This window comes from Leucoraja erinacea, chromosome 17 (assembly GCF_028641065.1).
Source record: "Leucoraja erinacea ecotype New England chromosome 17, Leri_hhj_1, whole genome shotgun sequence".
NCBI lineage: Eukaryota > Metazoa > Chordata > Chondrichthyes > Rajiformes > Rajidae > Leucoraja > Leucoraja erinaceus.
In genome coordinates, this window is record NC_073393.1 from 3,051,835 (window position 1) to 3,068,986 (window position 17,152).

The 17,152-nt window shown below is 45.6% G+C and overlaps 1 protein-coding gene across 1 annotated transcript in view; it reads right to left on the bottom strand.

Moving 5' to 3' along the window:
* Positions 1 to 882: 882 nt before the first annotated feature.
* The window catches only part of abcc12 (ATP-binding cassette, sub-family C (CFTR/MRP), member 12), an 84,967-nt gene continuing 68,697 nt past the window's right edge, over positions 883 to 17,152 (bottom strand). Inside the window, 5 exon segments of the mRNA XM_055648386.1 lie at positions 883 to 1,564; positions 5,072 to 5,236; positions 8,103 to 8,216; positions 10,248 to 10,326; positions 13,010 to 13,169. Coding sequence (XP_055504361.1) covers positions 1,472 to 1,564; positions 5,072 to 5,236; positions 8,103 to 8,216; positions 10,248 to 10,326; positions 13,010 to 13,169 — 611 coding nt within the window. The 3' untranslated portion in view covers positions 883 to 1,471.

Consider the following 17,152-nt stretch of genomic DNA (forward strand, 5'->3'; position numbering starts at 1 on the left):
ATCAACCAACAGTCCTGTTTGTGTTCGTACTGCTGCAGCTAATCAATCACCATCTCCTTTAGTAAAATGCAGGCAATTAATTCTCATGGTTTCAAGAATTTGACAGAATAAGTGATCGATGATGATATTTAGTTTTCATCGATCCAGAAGACTAGTTGGGGTTCGTGTCCTGAAAGCACCTTAAATACTCATTGATGAAAAAATCAAATTTGATTATTTCACGTTTATTTATTGAGACAATGCAAATCGGCCCTCCCCTCCCCCCACCCCCTTTTCCCACACACCCCATCCTTGTTGAAAGTTGTTCTTTTTTTTCTGCCCACGAGAGGAAGAAGACAAAGTATGAAGAGCTGGTCATAGACTGCCATGAGCTAGGATGGAAGGCAAGGTGTACGCCCATCGTGGTTTGCTGCAGAGGTTTTGCAGGGTCTTGAGTGCGCTCGGCATCAACGGAGTGGTGAGGAGAAGGGCCATCAAGAACACCACAGAGGCAGCGGAGAAGGCATCGAGATGGCTCTGGATCAGGAGAGGAGGCCATGGGGAGGGGAGAATGCCACCTGAACACAAGTCATGGTCTGATCAACCACGGCTGGGTCGCCTGGGTGATGTTGAAAGTCCCGAAACACCCAATGACTCCAGGTTACATCACTGATAATAATAATAATAATAACTTTATTTATAAAGCGCTTTTAGACAACATCAGTTACCACAAAGTGCTGTACATGGGAAGTCAACAAAAAGTTATTACAAACTACTAAAACCATTAAGACCACAGGACTATAAAAACAGTAAAAATTAAAAGACATTAAAAGCACTAAAAACAGGAACAATGTCTCAGCCAGTGTCGAAAGCCAGTGAATAAAAGTGAGTTTTTAGGGAGGATTTAAAGATGGACAGTGAAGGGGCCTGTCTGATCTGCAGCGGCAAGGTGTTCCAGAGTGCCGGGGCAGCAACAGAAAAGGCTCTATCCCCTCTGAGCTTCCGATGTGTTCAGGAGCATCTATACATCTATTTGTATCAATCAATAATATTTAACTGTTTCAAAGCAAGTGACTCTCACTGCACCTAGTTTGGTACAAGTGATAACAGCGTTTCTTCATCATCATCAAAATCAACATCAATTTGTAATTAAGAACTCTGGTTAATATACTAATGAATATCCACAACATTCCTTTACACTGTGCGTCTAATGTTTTAATTCACGAAATAAATTATCTCAGAGACCCATGATGTGTAATTTTAATATTATTATTATAATAATACCAGGAACCAATTTATCTTTCCACAGTCAAAACATTTAGATCATCTAAATAATTCGCTGTTACATTGATTGATTTATTCAAGTAACTGCATCCAGCTCCATAAGAGCATTTAAAACTCAAATCCCCTGCCATCAATCTTCTTCTGATCCAATCATAATATCTTTCATTAGGAATTAGGACCAGCTGTTTGAATTGGCTCCACTCCCTATTTATGAACTCATGTTGTTTGATGCTGCCAGCATGGATGTAAAAACGGAATTCTGATCCTGTGACAATGCCGCTGGAGTGTCAAATTCCACAACCTGAAAAACAAACGGCAAAATATTACAATTAGATTAGAGTCTGAAGAAGGGTTTCGGCCCGAAACGTCGCCTATTTCCTTCGCTCCATAGATGCTGCTGCACCCGCTGAGTTTCTCCAGCAATTTTGTGTACCTTTGTATTACAATTAGATTATTAATTTCACAACAAAAACCACGGCAGCGGTAGAGTTGCTGCCTCACAGAGACCCGGGTTCGATCCTGACTACGGGTGCTGTCTGTACGGAGTCTGTACAGAGTTCTCCCCGTGACCGCGTGGGCTTTCCGATTTCCTCCCCACATGCAGGTCTGTAGGTTAATTGGCTTTGGTAGATTGTCCCGAGTGTGTAGGATCGTGCTAGTGTGTGAGGATCTTCTCGTCGGTGCGTCCGAAACGTTGCTTCCCCGCTGTATATCTAAACTAAACTAAACTAGACTCGACAGGTGAATTTTAAACAAGAATCTGGGTACAAATGTAGTAAACACTGCCCAGTCCATCACCGGCTCTGACCTTCCTTCCATCGAGGGGATCTATTGCAGTCGCTGCCTCAAAAAGGCTGGCAGCATCATCAAAGACCCACACACCTGGCCACACACTCATCTGCCCGCTACCTTCAGGTAGAAGGTACAGGAGCCTGAAGACTGCAACGTCCAGGTTCAGGAATAGCTACTTCCCCACAGCCATCATGCTATTAAACTTGGCTCGGCCAAAACTATGAACATTAATAGCCCATTATCTGTTATTTGCACTTTATCAGATTATTTATTCATGTGTGTATTTACGTATATAATGGTATATGGACACACTGATCTGTTCTGTAGTCAATGCCTACTATGTTCTGTTGTGCTGAAGCAAAGCAAGAATTTCATTGTCCTATCAGGGACACATGACAATAAACTCTCTTGACTTGATGTGTGTCCAGTCACAGCGTCCCCTCACCTCCTTTACTTGTTCTTTAACGATATAGTTATAGCTTAATTTTACAGCAACAAATATCTCATGGTACTTGTAGTTTTTCATTCAACTATCCTCATGCAAGGTTTAATTTAATTTAGGTTATTGTCACAGGCAACGAGGTACAGTGCAAAGATGTTTGTTGCCAGCTAACTAGTCAGCAGAAAGACTGTACATGATTACAATCGAGCCGTCCACAGTGGACAGATACAGGATAAAGGTTACAATGTATAGTGGAAGATAAACGGCAGTAAGTTCCCATTAAAGGTAGTCTGAGGGTCTCATAGAAACATAGAAACATAGACAATAGGTGCAGGAGTAGGCCATTCGGCCCTTCGAGCCTGCACCGCCATTCAATGTGATCATGGCTGATCATCCACTCAGTATCCTGTACCTGCCTTCTCTCCATACCCCCTGATCCCTTTAGCCACAAGGGCCACATCTAACTCCCTCTTAAATATAGCCAATGAACTGTGGCCTCAACTATCTTCTATGGCAGAGAAATCCAGAGATTCACCACTCTCTGTGTGAAAAAACGTTTTCCTCATCTCGGTCCTAAAAGATTTCCCCCTTATCCTTAAACTATGACCCCTTGTTCTGGACTTCCCCAACATCGGGAACAATCTTCCTGCATTTAGCCTGTCCAACCCCTTAAGAATTTTGTAAGTTTCTATAAGATCCCCCCTCAATCTTCTAAATTCTAGCGAGTACAAACCGAGTCTATCCAGTCTTTCTTTATATGAAAGTCCTGACATCCCAGGAATCAGTCTGGTGAACCTTCTCTGTACTCCCTCTATGGCAATAATGTTTTTCCTCAGATTAGGAGACCAAAACTGTACGCAATACTCCAGGTGTGGTCTCACCAAGACCCTGTACAACTATATAACCATATAACCATATAACAATTACAGCACGGAAACAGGCCATCTCGGCCCTACAAGTCCATGCCGAACAAATTTTTTTTCCCCTTAGTCCCACCTGCCTGCACTCGTACCATAACCCTCCATTCCCTTCTCATCCATATGCCTATCCAATTTATTTTTAAATGATACCAATGAACCTGCCTCCACCACTTCCACTGGGAGCTCATTCCACACCGCCACCATTCTCTGCGTAAAGAAGTTCCCCCTCATATTACCCCTAAACTTCTGTCCCTTAATTCTGAAGTCATGTCCTCTTGTTTGAATCTTCCCTATTCTCAAAGGGAAAAGCTTGTCCACATCAACTCTGTCTATCCCTCTCATCATTTTAAAGACCTCTGCAGTACTCTAAAGAACTGCAGTAGAACCTCCCTGCTCCTATACTCAAATCCTTTTGCTATGAATGCTAACATACCATTCGGCTTCTTCACTGCCTGCTGCACCTGCATGCCTACCTTCAATGACTGGTGTACCATGACACCCAGGTCTCGCTGCATCTCCCCCTTTCCCAATCGGCTACCATTCAGATAATAATCTACTTTCCTGTTTTTGCCACCAAAGCGGATAACCTCACATTTATCCACATTATACTGCATCTGCCATGCATTTGCCCACTCACCCAGCCTATCCAAGTCACGTTGCAGCCTCCTAGCATCCTCCTCACAGCTAACACTGCGCCCCAGCTTCGTGTCATCCGCAAACTTGGAGATGTTGCATTAAATTCCCTCGTCCAAATCATTAATATATATCGTAAATAGCTGGGGTCCCAGCACTGAGCCTTGCGGTACCCCACTAGTCACTGCCTGCCATTGTGAAAAGGACCCATTTACTCCTACTCTTTGCTTCCTGTTTGCCAACCAGTTCTCTATCCACATCAATACTGAACCCCCAATACCGTGTGCTTTAAGTTTGTATACTAATCTCTTTTGTGGGACCTTGTCGAATGCCTTCTGAAAGTCCAGATACACCACATCCACTGGTTTTCCCTTATCCACTCTACTAGTTACATCCACGAAAAATTCTATAAGATTCGTCAGACATGATTTACCTTTCGTAAATCCATGCTGACTTTGTCTAATGAGGTCAAGAGAGTTTTATTGTCATGTGTCCCCGATAGGACAATGGAATTCTTGCTTAGTTTGAGCTTAGCTTAAGTTTAACTATTTAGTTAAGTGATCAGGACCAGTTGGTGGTAGGATGGTTCAGTTGCCTAATAATAGCTGGGAAGAAACTGTCCCTGAATCTGGAGGTGTTTAAGAAAGAACTGCAGATGCTGGAAAAATCAAATGTAGACAAAAATGCTGGAGACACTCAGTGGGTGAGGCAGCATCAATGGAGCGAAGGAATAGGTGACGTTTCGGGTCGAGACCCTTGCGGGTCTCGACCCGAAACGTCACCTATTCCTTCGCTCCATAGAGGCTGCCTCACCCGCTGAATTTCTCCAGCATTTTTGTCTACCTTCTGAATCTGGAGGTGTGCATTTTCACACCTATACCTCTTGCCTGATGGGAGAGGGGAGGAGAGGAGGTGACCGGGGTCTTGTAGATACTGTTAGTTAATAATAAACACCAGCTAGGCGCCTTTGTGCAATAATATCGATATCAAAAACAAAGATATTGTTGAGAATATATTCCACCTTTCCATCATCCATAACTAGTATCCTGTCACATTCCAGAACGGTGTTGATCCGATGTGCGATTGTTAGTATGGTGCAGTCTTTGAAAGCTTCTTTGATGGTGTCCTGAACCAAGGAATCAGTCTCCGAATCGATGGAGGATGTAGCTTCATCCAACACTATTATCTAATGGATACATACATTGCACAATAAATTAGTCCGAAGATAGTAACAGACATCATCGATCCTTCGCAGATGCAAAATGCTGGAGTAAAGGGCCTGTCCCACCAGCATGCGATTGCACGCGTCTAGCGCGAACAAACATGGTCGCTTGAGGCGTACGGCCTCGCGGGGCCGGTCCCACTTCCGAGCGCGGAGGCGTATGGAGTTGTGCGGGGCTGGTCCCCAAATCGCACGGGGCTCCGAAAATCCCGCACTGTCCGAATATTCCGCGCGCCAACGGCCTGTCGGCCCGCTGGCGCATTGAGGGTGTACGCAGCGTCTTGATGGCGTACGCCTAGCGTGTGGTGTTGCGCGATGACATCACCGCCCAATGCCGTGCGACGTCCAAATTCAGTCGGCCCGCCTCTGATTGGTGAGTGATGTCGGGACCAGCCCCACACAACTCCATACGCCTCCGCGGTTTGAAGTGGGACCGTACGCCTCAAGCCACCACGTTTGGTCGCGTTAGACGCACGCAATCGCACGCTGGTGGGACAGGCCTGGGACGGGCGGCATCTCTGGAGAGAAGGAATGGGTGACATCTTGGGTCGAGGCCCTTCTTCAGACTGAGAGTGTCAGGGGTTACGGGGAAAATGACAGGAGAATGGGGTTAGGAGGGAGAGATAGATCAGCCATGATTGAATGGCGGAGTAGACTCGCTGGGCCGAATGGCCTCATTCTGCTCCTATCACTTATGACCTTATGACCTCATGAGAGTCAGGGCAGAGGGAGAAACATGGTGAAATTGCCCAATTTATTGCATTTAATTTTTGCAAAAAAAAATTCTCTTATCAACAGTAAAACCTATTGAAGGACAAGATGATTTCTTCAGATTCTTAAAATGATTGTGAAGAAGGGTCTCAACCCGAAACGTCACATGTTCATTCATCTCAACAGATGCTGTTTGACCCACAGAGTTCCTCCAGCATTTTGTGTTTTGCTATTTCAAAAGCAATACATTTTATGGAAAACGTGTTATGAGAAGGAAAATAAAATGGTGTAAATGTGAAAGATATTTTTCTTTGCCTTGTGGGATTAATGGGAGTCATAAGATCATGAGTGATAGAAGAATTAGGCCATTCGGCCCATCAAGTAAACTCCACCATTCAAACATGGCTGACCTATCTCTCCCTCCTAACCCCATTCTCCTGCCTTCTCCCCATAACCTCTGGCACCCATACTAATCAAGAATCTATCTATCTCTGCCTTAAAAATATCCAGTGACTTGGCCTCCACAGCCGTCTGTGGCAACGAATTCCACTGACTAAAGAAATTCCTCCTCATCTCCTTCGTAAAAGAACGTCCTTTAATTTTGAGGCTGTGCCCTCCAATCCTAGACACTCCCACTAGTGGAAACATCCTCTCCACATCCACTTTATCCAAGCCTATCGCTATTCTGTACGTTTCAATGTGTTTCCCCCCTCATTCTTCTGACTAAGGAAATTTCTCCTCATCTCCATGTGAAAAAGTTACCTCAGATTCCTATTCAATCTTTTCCCCTTCAACTTGAACCTATGTCCTCTGGTCCTCGATTCACCTACTCTGGACAAGAGACTCTGTGCATCTATTCCTCTCATGATGTTATTCACCTCACAACTATACACTTACCCAACCAGTTTTCCAAACACCAAAACCTGAAATCAAACGCTGGTCTGCGACTATTTACAGCTATGAATCTTTTCTTGGCAATATCATTGTTCCTTTGAAGAAGGGTCTTGCCCCGAATCAGCTGGCTGTGTTCTCCAGGAATGGTGCCTGACCTGCTGAGTTACTCCAGCACTTTGTGTCTTTTTCCATTATTCCATTCCTTTTTTCCCCCTCCTTTCATCTAAGTTCCAGTTTGTTTTCTATTGGAGTGGCATGGCAGCTCTGCAGTCACCCGATGAGTTACTCCAGCACTTTGTGTCCTTTTTTTGTGAACCAGCATCTGCAGTTCCTTGCACCTCCGCTATTCCTTTCACTCTAACCTCCTCCTTTTGCCCAAGTTCCAGTTTGGTTTTGAACTGAGCTAACTCAGCGGGCCTGCAGTCACCTGCAGAGTTCCTCCAGCACTTTGTGTCTTTTTTTATGTAAACCAACTTCTGCACTTCATAAGGTCATAAAGTTATAGGAGCAGAATTAGGCCAATCGACACATCACAATTGTGTGCAGTTTTGGTCCCCTAATTTGAGGAAGGACATTCTTGCTATTGAGGGAGTGCAGCGTAGATTTATAAGGTTAATTTGCGGGATGGCGGGATTGTCATATGCTGAGAGAATGGAGCAGCTGGGCTTGTACACTCTGGAGTTTAGAAGGATGAGAGGGAATCTCATTGAAACATATATGATTGTTAAGGGTTTGGACACGCTAGAGGCATGAAACATGTTCCCGATGTTGGGGGAGTGCAGAACCAGGGGCCACACAGTTTAAGAATAAGGAGTAAGCCATTTAGAACGGAGACAAGGAAACACTTTTTCTCACAGAGAGTGGTGAGTCTGTGTAATTCTCTGCCTCAGAGGGCGGTGGAGGCAGGTTCTCTGGATGCTTTCAAGAGAGAGCTAGATAGGTCTCTTAAAGATAGCGGAGTCAGGGGATATGGGGAGAAGGCAGGAACGGGGTACTGATTGGGGATGATCAGCCATGATCACATTGAATGGCGGTGCTGGCTCGAAGGGCCGAATGGCCTATTCCTGCACCTCCTTCTGTCTAACTTCCAGCTTGTTTTGAGCACAGTGTGCTGGAGGAGCTCAGCGACGCAGCAGTTACCTGCTGAGTTCCTCCAGCACATTGTGCCCCGCGCAAGATTCCGGCACCCGCGGTTCCTTCTGTTTCCCAGTTGGGATTCTCCTACCTTCGAGTTCCTCAGGAGCGCCCTGGCCATGCACAGCAACTGACGTTCTCCCACCGAGAAGTTTTCCCCGTTTTCCACCACCACCGCTTCCAGTTTCTTAGGGAGCTTAGTCACCTTTGAATAGGCAAGTGTTTACAATGAGCATTTTTAATAACTTCCTTATTCAGCCCAAGTGTAGCGTTTATCCCGTAAATTTCAATTGGATTGTCCGCGGATTTTCTGATTCGCGCTAATCTCCAAAGTACGTGAGTATCTGAATTGTACTTTGCTAAATAAGGCAGGGTGGTGCAATGGGTAGAGTCACTACCTCACAGCGCCAGAGACCCAGGTTCGATCCTGACTCAGGGTGCTGTCTGTGTGGAGTTTGCACCTTCTCCCTGTGACTGCGTGGGTTTACAGGGTTACAGGGTTTCATTGGCATTCAGACCGAAGTCTGAACGAAATTTCGTGCCTGCAGTCATACATACAATACAATACAATAAAAAAACAACAATAAACACATATTAACATCCACCACAGTGAGTCCACCCAGCATCTCCTCACTGTGATGGTGGCAAAAGTCTTAGGGTCTGCAGTCTCTTCCCTCCTCTTCTCCCTCTGCGCTCCGGGCGATGTTAAAACAGTCCCGCGGCTCAACACCGCGGCCCGGGGTGGTCGAAGCTGCCGCCCACCAGTCCCGCCAACGCAGCCGCTGGCCCGCGGCCGAACCCCGGACTCAAGTCACTGCCGGCAGAACGCCGTCCCAGCCACCGGAGCACCGTTCCAGCCCCGAGCCGGATCGCCCTCGCGTAAGTACCGTTCAGCCTCGCGCCAGGCCTCCCCGACATGGGCGCCGCTCCTCCCTCGGGCTGGGAGCGCCGTACCTCCCCGAGCTCGGCAACTCCGACGGGAGCACCGTTCCTCCCTCGTGCTGGCCGCCCTCACGGGAGCATCACAGCCCCTCACGGAAACCCTGTTCCAGCCCCGAGCTGGACCGTCCTCACGTCAGCGAGCTCAGGGCGAGTCCTGGCGGGCTCTGACTCCTGAGCCTCGAGGTCGCCAGCTCCGCCATTAGGCCTCAGCGCAGTTTCCTCCGGGTGCTCCGGTTTCCTCCCACATCCCAAAGATGTGCGGGTTTGTAGGTTAATTGGACTCCTGGTAATCGCCCCAGGGAGTGGATATGGAAGTGGAATAACATTGTGTGAGAAGGTGATCGATAGCTGGCTTGGACTCGATGGACCAATGAGTCTGTTTCCATGCTGTATCTCTAAAAAAACTAAAAACTAAATGACAGAATAAAACGTGTCCATAATTTCAACATTGGATATTTTTACCAAGCTTATGCCCCTGTCCCACTTAGGAAACCTGAACGGAAACCTCTGGAGACTTTGAGCCCCACCCAAGGTTTCCGTGCGGTTCCCGGAGGTTGCAGGTGGTTGCCGGAGGTTGCAGGTGGTGGAAGCAGGTAGGGAGACTGACAAAAACCTCCGGGAACCGCACGGAAACCTTGGGTGGGGCGCAAAGTCTCCAGTGGTTTCCTTCCAGGTTTCCTAAGTGGGACAGGGGCAGGGTCTAATTTTAATTTAGACATGCACCTTCGGCCCACCAAGTCCACACCGATTTACAGAAGCCAATCACCCTACAGACCTGCACGCTCTGGGAGTGTGGGAGGAAGCTGGAGACCCTGGAGAAAACCCACGTGGTCACAGGGAGAATGCGTAAACTCCGTACAGACAGCAGGATCGAGACCGGGTCTCTGGCGCTGTGAGGCAGCAACTCTAACTCTGAGCCACCGTGTCTTACATTTGAAGAGTTAAGATGATATGCGGACTGGACTGTTTGAGAAACATTTTATGTGGCGATGGTTTGATATTAAGCAGATGGCAAAGCAATATCATTTTTCCCACAAACATATTCATGTCCCACATTTGCAAGCTGCCGTATTGAGAGATTATACAATAATATATGAGCTACAAATCGCACTGAAGTAAATAGTATTTTGCTGCTCAAACCGTGAGCTGTTATCAAAGTAATTTATTTATCAACACCTACAGCATCCAAGACGATTAAACATTGCGAGCATCTATTGTTATTACTAGAATGAAACTATGTGCCTTATCAATATTAATGAGCGTTAATGATGGTTTTGAATTGTTTTAAACTTACCATTTCCTTCATGTATGTCCTTTCAAGGACATCCCAAATTGCATCTTCTTTATATTTCCCAAAGGGGTCGAGATTGTACCTGTGGAAAGAGCAGAGGATTTTATTCAGCTCTGTGGATAAATCGAAGGCAGCGGACTATATGTGCATGGCTGCCTCGGGGGCTGAGGGGAGGGAGGCTTTTATAATACAACCAACAATTATTTTTGTCAGCGATTTGAATACCAGTGATACTTGAGTAAGATACTGCAAGATTCAGTGAAGAACCATCAAACATTCAGAACAAAGGGGCTGGGCTCGATACAGCCAACGTCGCTGATAAAACAGCCTGAAAATCTTAACTCGTTGGAGGCCCAAGGAACTGCCGGTTGCTGGATTATGAAAAAAGACCCAAAGTGCTGGAGGAACTCAGCGGGTCAGGCAGCATCTCTGGAGAACCTTGCACTAAACCCTCTTCCCTTATCATGCATCTACATACTGTAAATGGGCCAAATGTAATCAAGTGTTTTATTGTCATGTGTCCCTGATAGGACAATGAAATTCTTGCTTTGCTTCAGCACAACAGAACATAGTAGGCATTGACTACAGAACAGATCAGTGTGTCCATATACCATTATATAAATATATACACACATGAATAAATAAACAGATAAAGTGCAAATAACAGATAATGGGCTATTAATGTTCAGAGTTTTGTCCGAGCCAGGTTTAATAGCCTGATTGCTGTGGGGAAGTAGCTATTCCCGAACCTGGACGTTGCAGTCTTCAGGCTCCTGTACCTTCTACCTGGTGGCAATAGTGAGATGAGTGTGTGCCCAGGATGGTGTGGGTCTTTGATGATGTTGGCTGCCTTTATGAGGCAGCGACTGCGATAGATCCCTTCGATGGGGAGGTCAGTGCCGGTGATGGATGTATTGTCTTTCTGCTGACTGGATAGCACGCAAAATAAAAGCTTTTCACTGTAGCTCGATACACGTGACAATAAACTCAACTAAACTAGAACATGGGTTGTGACTATTACACAAGTCTGTAATGCTCTAGAGATGCTGCCTGACCCGCTGAGTTACTCCAGCACTCTGTGAAACGTCACCTATCCATGTTCTCCACAGATGCTGCCTGACCCGCTGAGTTACTCCAGCACTCTGTGAAACGTCACCTATCCATGTTCCCCACAGATGCTGCCTGACCCGCTGAGTTACTCCAGCACTCTGTGAAACGTCACCTATCCATGTTCTCCACAGATGCTACCCCTCCCCCTTCCGAATTCTCCGACCCACCTTACTGTCTCCAATTACATTTTATCTCTGTTTGCTTCGCTGTTCCCTTCTCCCAGCTAACAATGATCTAGTCTACACTTTCCTTGATCTCCATCCCCTTTGTCCTGTTTTCACACCTTCACTGTCCTTGTCTATCACTGACTCTCAGTCTGAAGAAGGGTCTCGACCCAAAACACCACCCATTCCTTCTCTCCAGAGATGCTGCCTGTCCTGCTGAGTTACTCCAGCATTTTGTGTCTATCTTTGGTTTAAAGCAGCATCTGCAGTTCCTTCCCTCCACAGTGGAACAACGAGCGATGGTAGATAAAGACCTTATTGTCATTCAAAAATACACCAACAAACGCAAGTCTGAGCGAAATTTTGTTGCATCTGACTCACCGTGCAGCATAAAACAACAAAAGGATAAAATGGATAAAAAGATCAAATAGATAATAATGATGGCACATGTGGAATTGAAGAGTCTGATGGCTCGGGGGCAGAAACTGTTGCAAAACCTGGCCATTCTGCTCCTTATACTGCGATACCTTTTGCCCGTGGGCAGCAGAGTGAACAGACCATGATGGAGATGTGTGGGATCTTTTACATTACTGTTGGCCTTGGACAAGCAACGTTTGCACGCAATGTCCCGGTGTGAAGGAAGAGAAGTGTGCGAATGGTATGTTAGCTTTCATTGCAAAAGGATTTGAGTATAGGAGCAGAGAGGTTCTACTGCAGTTGTACAGGGTCTTGGTGAGACCACACTCTGGAGTATTGCGTACAGTTTTGGTCTCCAAATCTGAGGAAGGACATTATTGCCATAGAGGGAGTGCAGAGACGGTTCACCAGACTGATTCCTGGGATGTCAGGACTGTCTTATGAAGAAAGACTGGATAGACTTGGTTTATACTCTCTAGAATTTAGAAGATTGAGAGGGGATCTTATAGAAACTTACAAAATTCTTAAGGGGTTGGACAGGCTAGATGCAGGAAGATTGTTTCCCGATGTTAGGGAAGTCCAGGACAAGGGGTCACAGCTTAAGGATAAAGGGGAAATCCTTTAAAACCGAGATGAGAAGAACTTTTTTCACGCAGAGAGTGGTGAATCTCTGGAACTCTCTGCCACGAGGGTAGTTGAGGCCAGTTCATTGGCGATATTTAAGAGGGAGTTAGATGTGGCCCTTGTGGCTAAGGGGATCAGGGGGTATGGAGAGAAGGCAGGTACGGGAACACTGAGTTGGAGATCAGCCATGATCATATTGAATGGCGGTTGGCTCGAAGGGCCGAATGGCCTACTCCTGCACCTAATTTCTATGTTTGAATGTTTCTAAAGTCCTGATGATTTAGACAATGGGCAATAGGTGCAGGAGGAGGCCATTCGACCCTTTGAGCCAGCACCGCCATTCAATGTGATCATGGTTGATCATCCCCAATCAGTACCCCGTTCCTGCCTTCTCTCCGCTGTCCCTATAAGAGCTCCGTCTAACTAGTGGAGAATGCACGGAGTTCTTACCTCACTGTGCCCACAAACAGGACGGGGTCTTGCGGAATGACGGAGAGTTTACTTCGCAAATCTTCCAGAGCTACGGTGCCAATGTCAACGTTGTCGATCAGGATTGTCCCCGTCACGGAATCCGCCAGTCTGAACAAAGCAACAATCAAAGACGACTTTCCTGCAACAACAAACACTATCTTAGTAGATTGTATGTTATATAAATTATATAGGCTTGTAGTCACTGGAGTTTAGAAGGATGAGGGGAAGATCTTATAGAAACATGTAACATTATAAAAGGACTGGACAAGCTAGATGCAGGAAAAATGTTCCCAATGTTGGGCGAGTCCAGAACCAGGGGTCACACAGTCTTAGAATAAAGGGGAGGTCATTTAAGACTGAGGTGAGAAAACAACTTTTTCACCCAGAGAGTTGTGAATTTGTGGAATTTCCTGCCACAGACGGCAGTGGAGGCCAAGTCAATGGATGGATTTAAGAGAGAGTTAGATAGAGCTCTAGGGGCTGGTGGAGTCAAGGGATATGGGGAGAAGGCAGGCACGGGTTATTGATAGGGGACGATCAGCCATGATCACAATGAATGGCGGTGCTGGCTCGAAGGGCCGAATGGCCTCCTCCTGCACCTATTTTCTATGTTTCTATTTTTCAACGCGAGGAGCTTAACCAACAATCTAGGGTCATCACAAAGAAGGAAAATAATGTGCAACGTTTTTTTAAGAGGCTTTTAGACAGAGAAGTGAACAGGCAGGGGAGTGAGGGAAAGAGAGCGCTTGGCAAGCAATAAGAGTGGTTCATTGTCATTTGTGCCAGCAATTGAACAATACAATTCTTACTTGCTGCAGCCTAACAAGGCCAATAAACCAATACTGTAGACAAAAATGCTGGAGAAACTCAGCGGGTGAGGCAGCATCTATGGAGGGAAGGAAATAGGCAACGTTTCGGGCCGAAACCCTTTGGGTTTCGGCCCGAAACGTTGCCTATTTCCTTCGCCCTTTGGGTTTAGGCCCGAAACGTGGCCTATTTCCTTCGCTCCATCGATGCTGCCTCACCCGCTGAGTTTCTCCACAACTTTTGTCTACAGTATTGCATTATTGGTCCACAAATGACAATGAGCCACTCTTAATTCTTGACAAGGCCAGATGCCAGACAGGTTCAGGAGTCGTTTTAATGAATCATGGCAAACACACAGAACGCCCGCGAGCAGGACCCGGGGAGACCCCGTGGTCAGACAATTGTCCCTGTCCCTCGAGAGCCGAGGGGGGGATAACCCAAGGAGTGGCCGAACCCCCAGGGTAAATATATCAATAATCAATAATCAAATATATCAATATATAAATAGAAACATAGAAAATAGGTGCAGGAGTCGGCCATTCGGCCTTTCGAGCCTGCACCGCCATTCAATACGATCATGGCTGATCATCCAACTCAGTATCCTGTACCTGCCTTCTCTCCATACCCCCTGATCCCTTTAGCCACAAGGGCCACATCTAACTCCCTCTTAAATATAGCCAATGAACTGTGTGGCCTCAACTACTTTCTGTGGCAGAGAGTTCCACAGATTCACCACTCTCTGTGTGTGAAAAAAAAAAAATTCTCATCAAAATTTTTCTCTCATCATCATTAATACATGCAGGCAGATGTGAAGTTTAAGTTGGTTTCATGTTCAGAACAGATATAGAGTCATAGAGGGACACAGTGTGGAAAAGGGCCCTTCGGCCCAACTTGCCCACACCACCCAACATGTCCCATCTACACTAATACCTGCGATAGTACATGCAGGGTCTGCAGAAGGGTTCGACCCACAATGTCGCCTATCCACTCCCTCCACAGATGGTGCCCGGCCTTTCATGTTTTGCTGAAGGGTCTTTTACAGTGCGTTGTGTGACGTTTATGCCTCATTACAGGAAGGATATGGAGGTTTTAGAGAGGATACAGAAGAGGGTTCTGCTCCCTCTGCAAAAGAAAGCTTTTGGTGTGCTAGCCTTTATAAATCAGAGCATTGAGTATAGAAGCTGGGATGTAATGTTAAAATTGTACAAGGCATTGGTGAGACCAATTCTGGAGTATGGTGTACAATTTTGGTCGCCCAATTATAGGAAGGATGTCAACAAAATAGAGAGAGTACAGAGGAGATTTACTAGAATGTTGCCTGGGTTTCAACAACTAAGTTACAGAGATAGGTTGAATAAGTTAGGTCTTTATTCTCTGGAGCGCAGAAGGTTAAGGGGGGACTTGATAGAGGTCTTTAAAATGATGAGAGGGATAGACAGAGTTGATGTGGACAAGCTTTTCCCTTTGAGAATAGGGAAGATTCAAACAAGAGGACATGACTTCAGAATTAAGGGACAGAAGTTTAGGGGTAATATGAGGGGGAACTTCTTTACTCAGAGAGTGGTAGCGGTGTGGAATGAGCTTCCAGTGGAAGTGGTGGAGGCAGGTTCGTTGGTATCATTTGAAAATAAATTGGATAGGCATATGGATGAGAAGGGAATGGAGGGTTATGGTACGAGTGCAGGCAGGTGGGACTAAGGGGAAAAAAGTTGTTCGGCACGGACTTGTAGGGCCGAGATGGCCTGTTTCCGTTCTGTAATTGTTATATGGTTATATGGTTATATAGGGTTTACCAGAAAGCTGCCTGGATGAGGGAGTATTAGGTGTAAGGAGAGGCCTGACAAGTTTGGATTGTTTTAGACAACAGACAATAGGTGCAGGAGTAGGCCATTCGGCCCTTCGAGCCAGCACCGCCATTCAATTTTCTCGGGAATGTTAAAGGGTGAGGGGAGACCTGATAGAAGTGGATAAAATGATGTGAGGCAAAGATAGGGTGGAGATCGAACACTCGTTCACAGTAGTTCTACGATAGCCCACTTTCTCATCCACTCCCTACACACTAGGAGACAATTTACAAAGGCCAGTTAACCTACAAATCTGCACGTTTGTAGGATGTGGGAGGAAACCCATTCTGACACAGGGAGAACGTGCAAACTCCGCACAGCCAGCACCTGAGGTCGGGTCTCTGGCGTTGTGAGGCAGCAACTCTACCGCTGCGCCACCATGCTGCCCTTGTGTGTTAGTACTTTTAATAGTCCCATAAGTAAAAATAAATATTTGGGTTGCAGGAATAGGGCAACCCTGCCAATGCATACAACAGTCTGTGTTCTGTAACAATAGACAATAGACAATAGGTGCAGGAGTAACTAGACTCAAAACAGCAACATAAAACCATAAGTTGAGACTCTTGAAAGGCGCCCATAAATAAAATTTATTATTATTATTATCATTATTATTATTATAAATTATTATTATTATAAAATGATGCCTTCAAATCTTTAACGAAGCTGGCTGTTTCGGATAAATGTTTAAAAAAATCACTTCTTACAGTTTTCCTTATCATTCCTAAAAGAAATTCAATTATTTGTGATTTCAATTTAGCTCGGCAGAGATCTTAACCTCGGCTCATTAATTCCTTTCATATTCAATTAACATTGAATTAATTATTTCTGCTTTACAAGTCGCAACTTGGAGAATTTAAAGGATTAATGAGTGGATTTGTTCTGCTGTAAATGCATCATTAGCACAAAATACCTGGTTATAAACGATCTTAGAAACACAGTTAAAAGGCCCTGTTCCACGTTCCAGAGTTACTCACAAACTCTCCTGAGTTTGCCCCTTGATTCGAACTCGGAGAATTACGGTAATAGCTGTTTGTAGGTACACGGGGCTATTTTTTTAACTCGTGGACATTTTTCAACATGTTGAAAAAATCGTCCCGACTTACCTGATGCCCCGAGTTCCCACGGCTGGCATTACGAGCCGCTACGAAACATCTACGGACTCCTACGAGCTCGCTACCGACATTACCCGACATTCCCCGAGCTCGAATCACGGTGAAAACTCAAGAGAGTTCTTGAGTAACTCGGGAAAGTGGGACAGAGGGGCCTTTATTCTTCAATGTGTGACTACATGATGTGGCTTTTCATTCATAACTCAGATGCACCTTGCCTTAAAACTCTATTATATATTCTGAACGTGGTAATTAATTGTACTGAAAATGTTTAATGGTTTTCTAAGACTAGACAACATCTTATACTCTTGTCCTTGGATCAGGAGCATTAAAATGTCGCCTCTCAATCTTCACCTTTAACA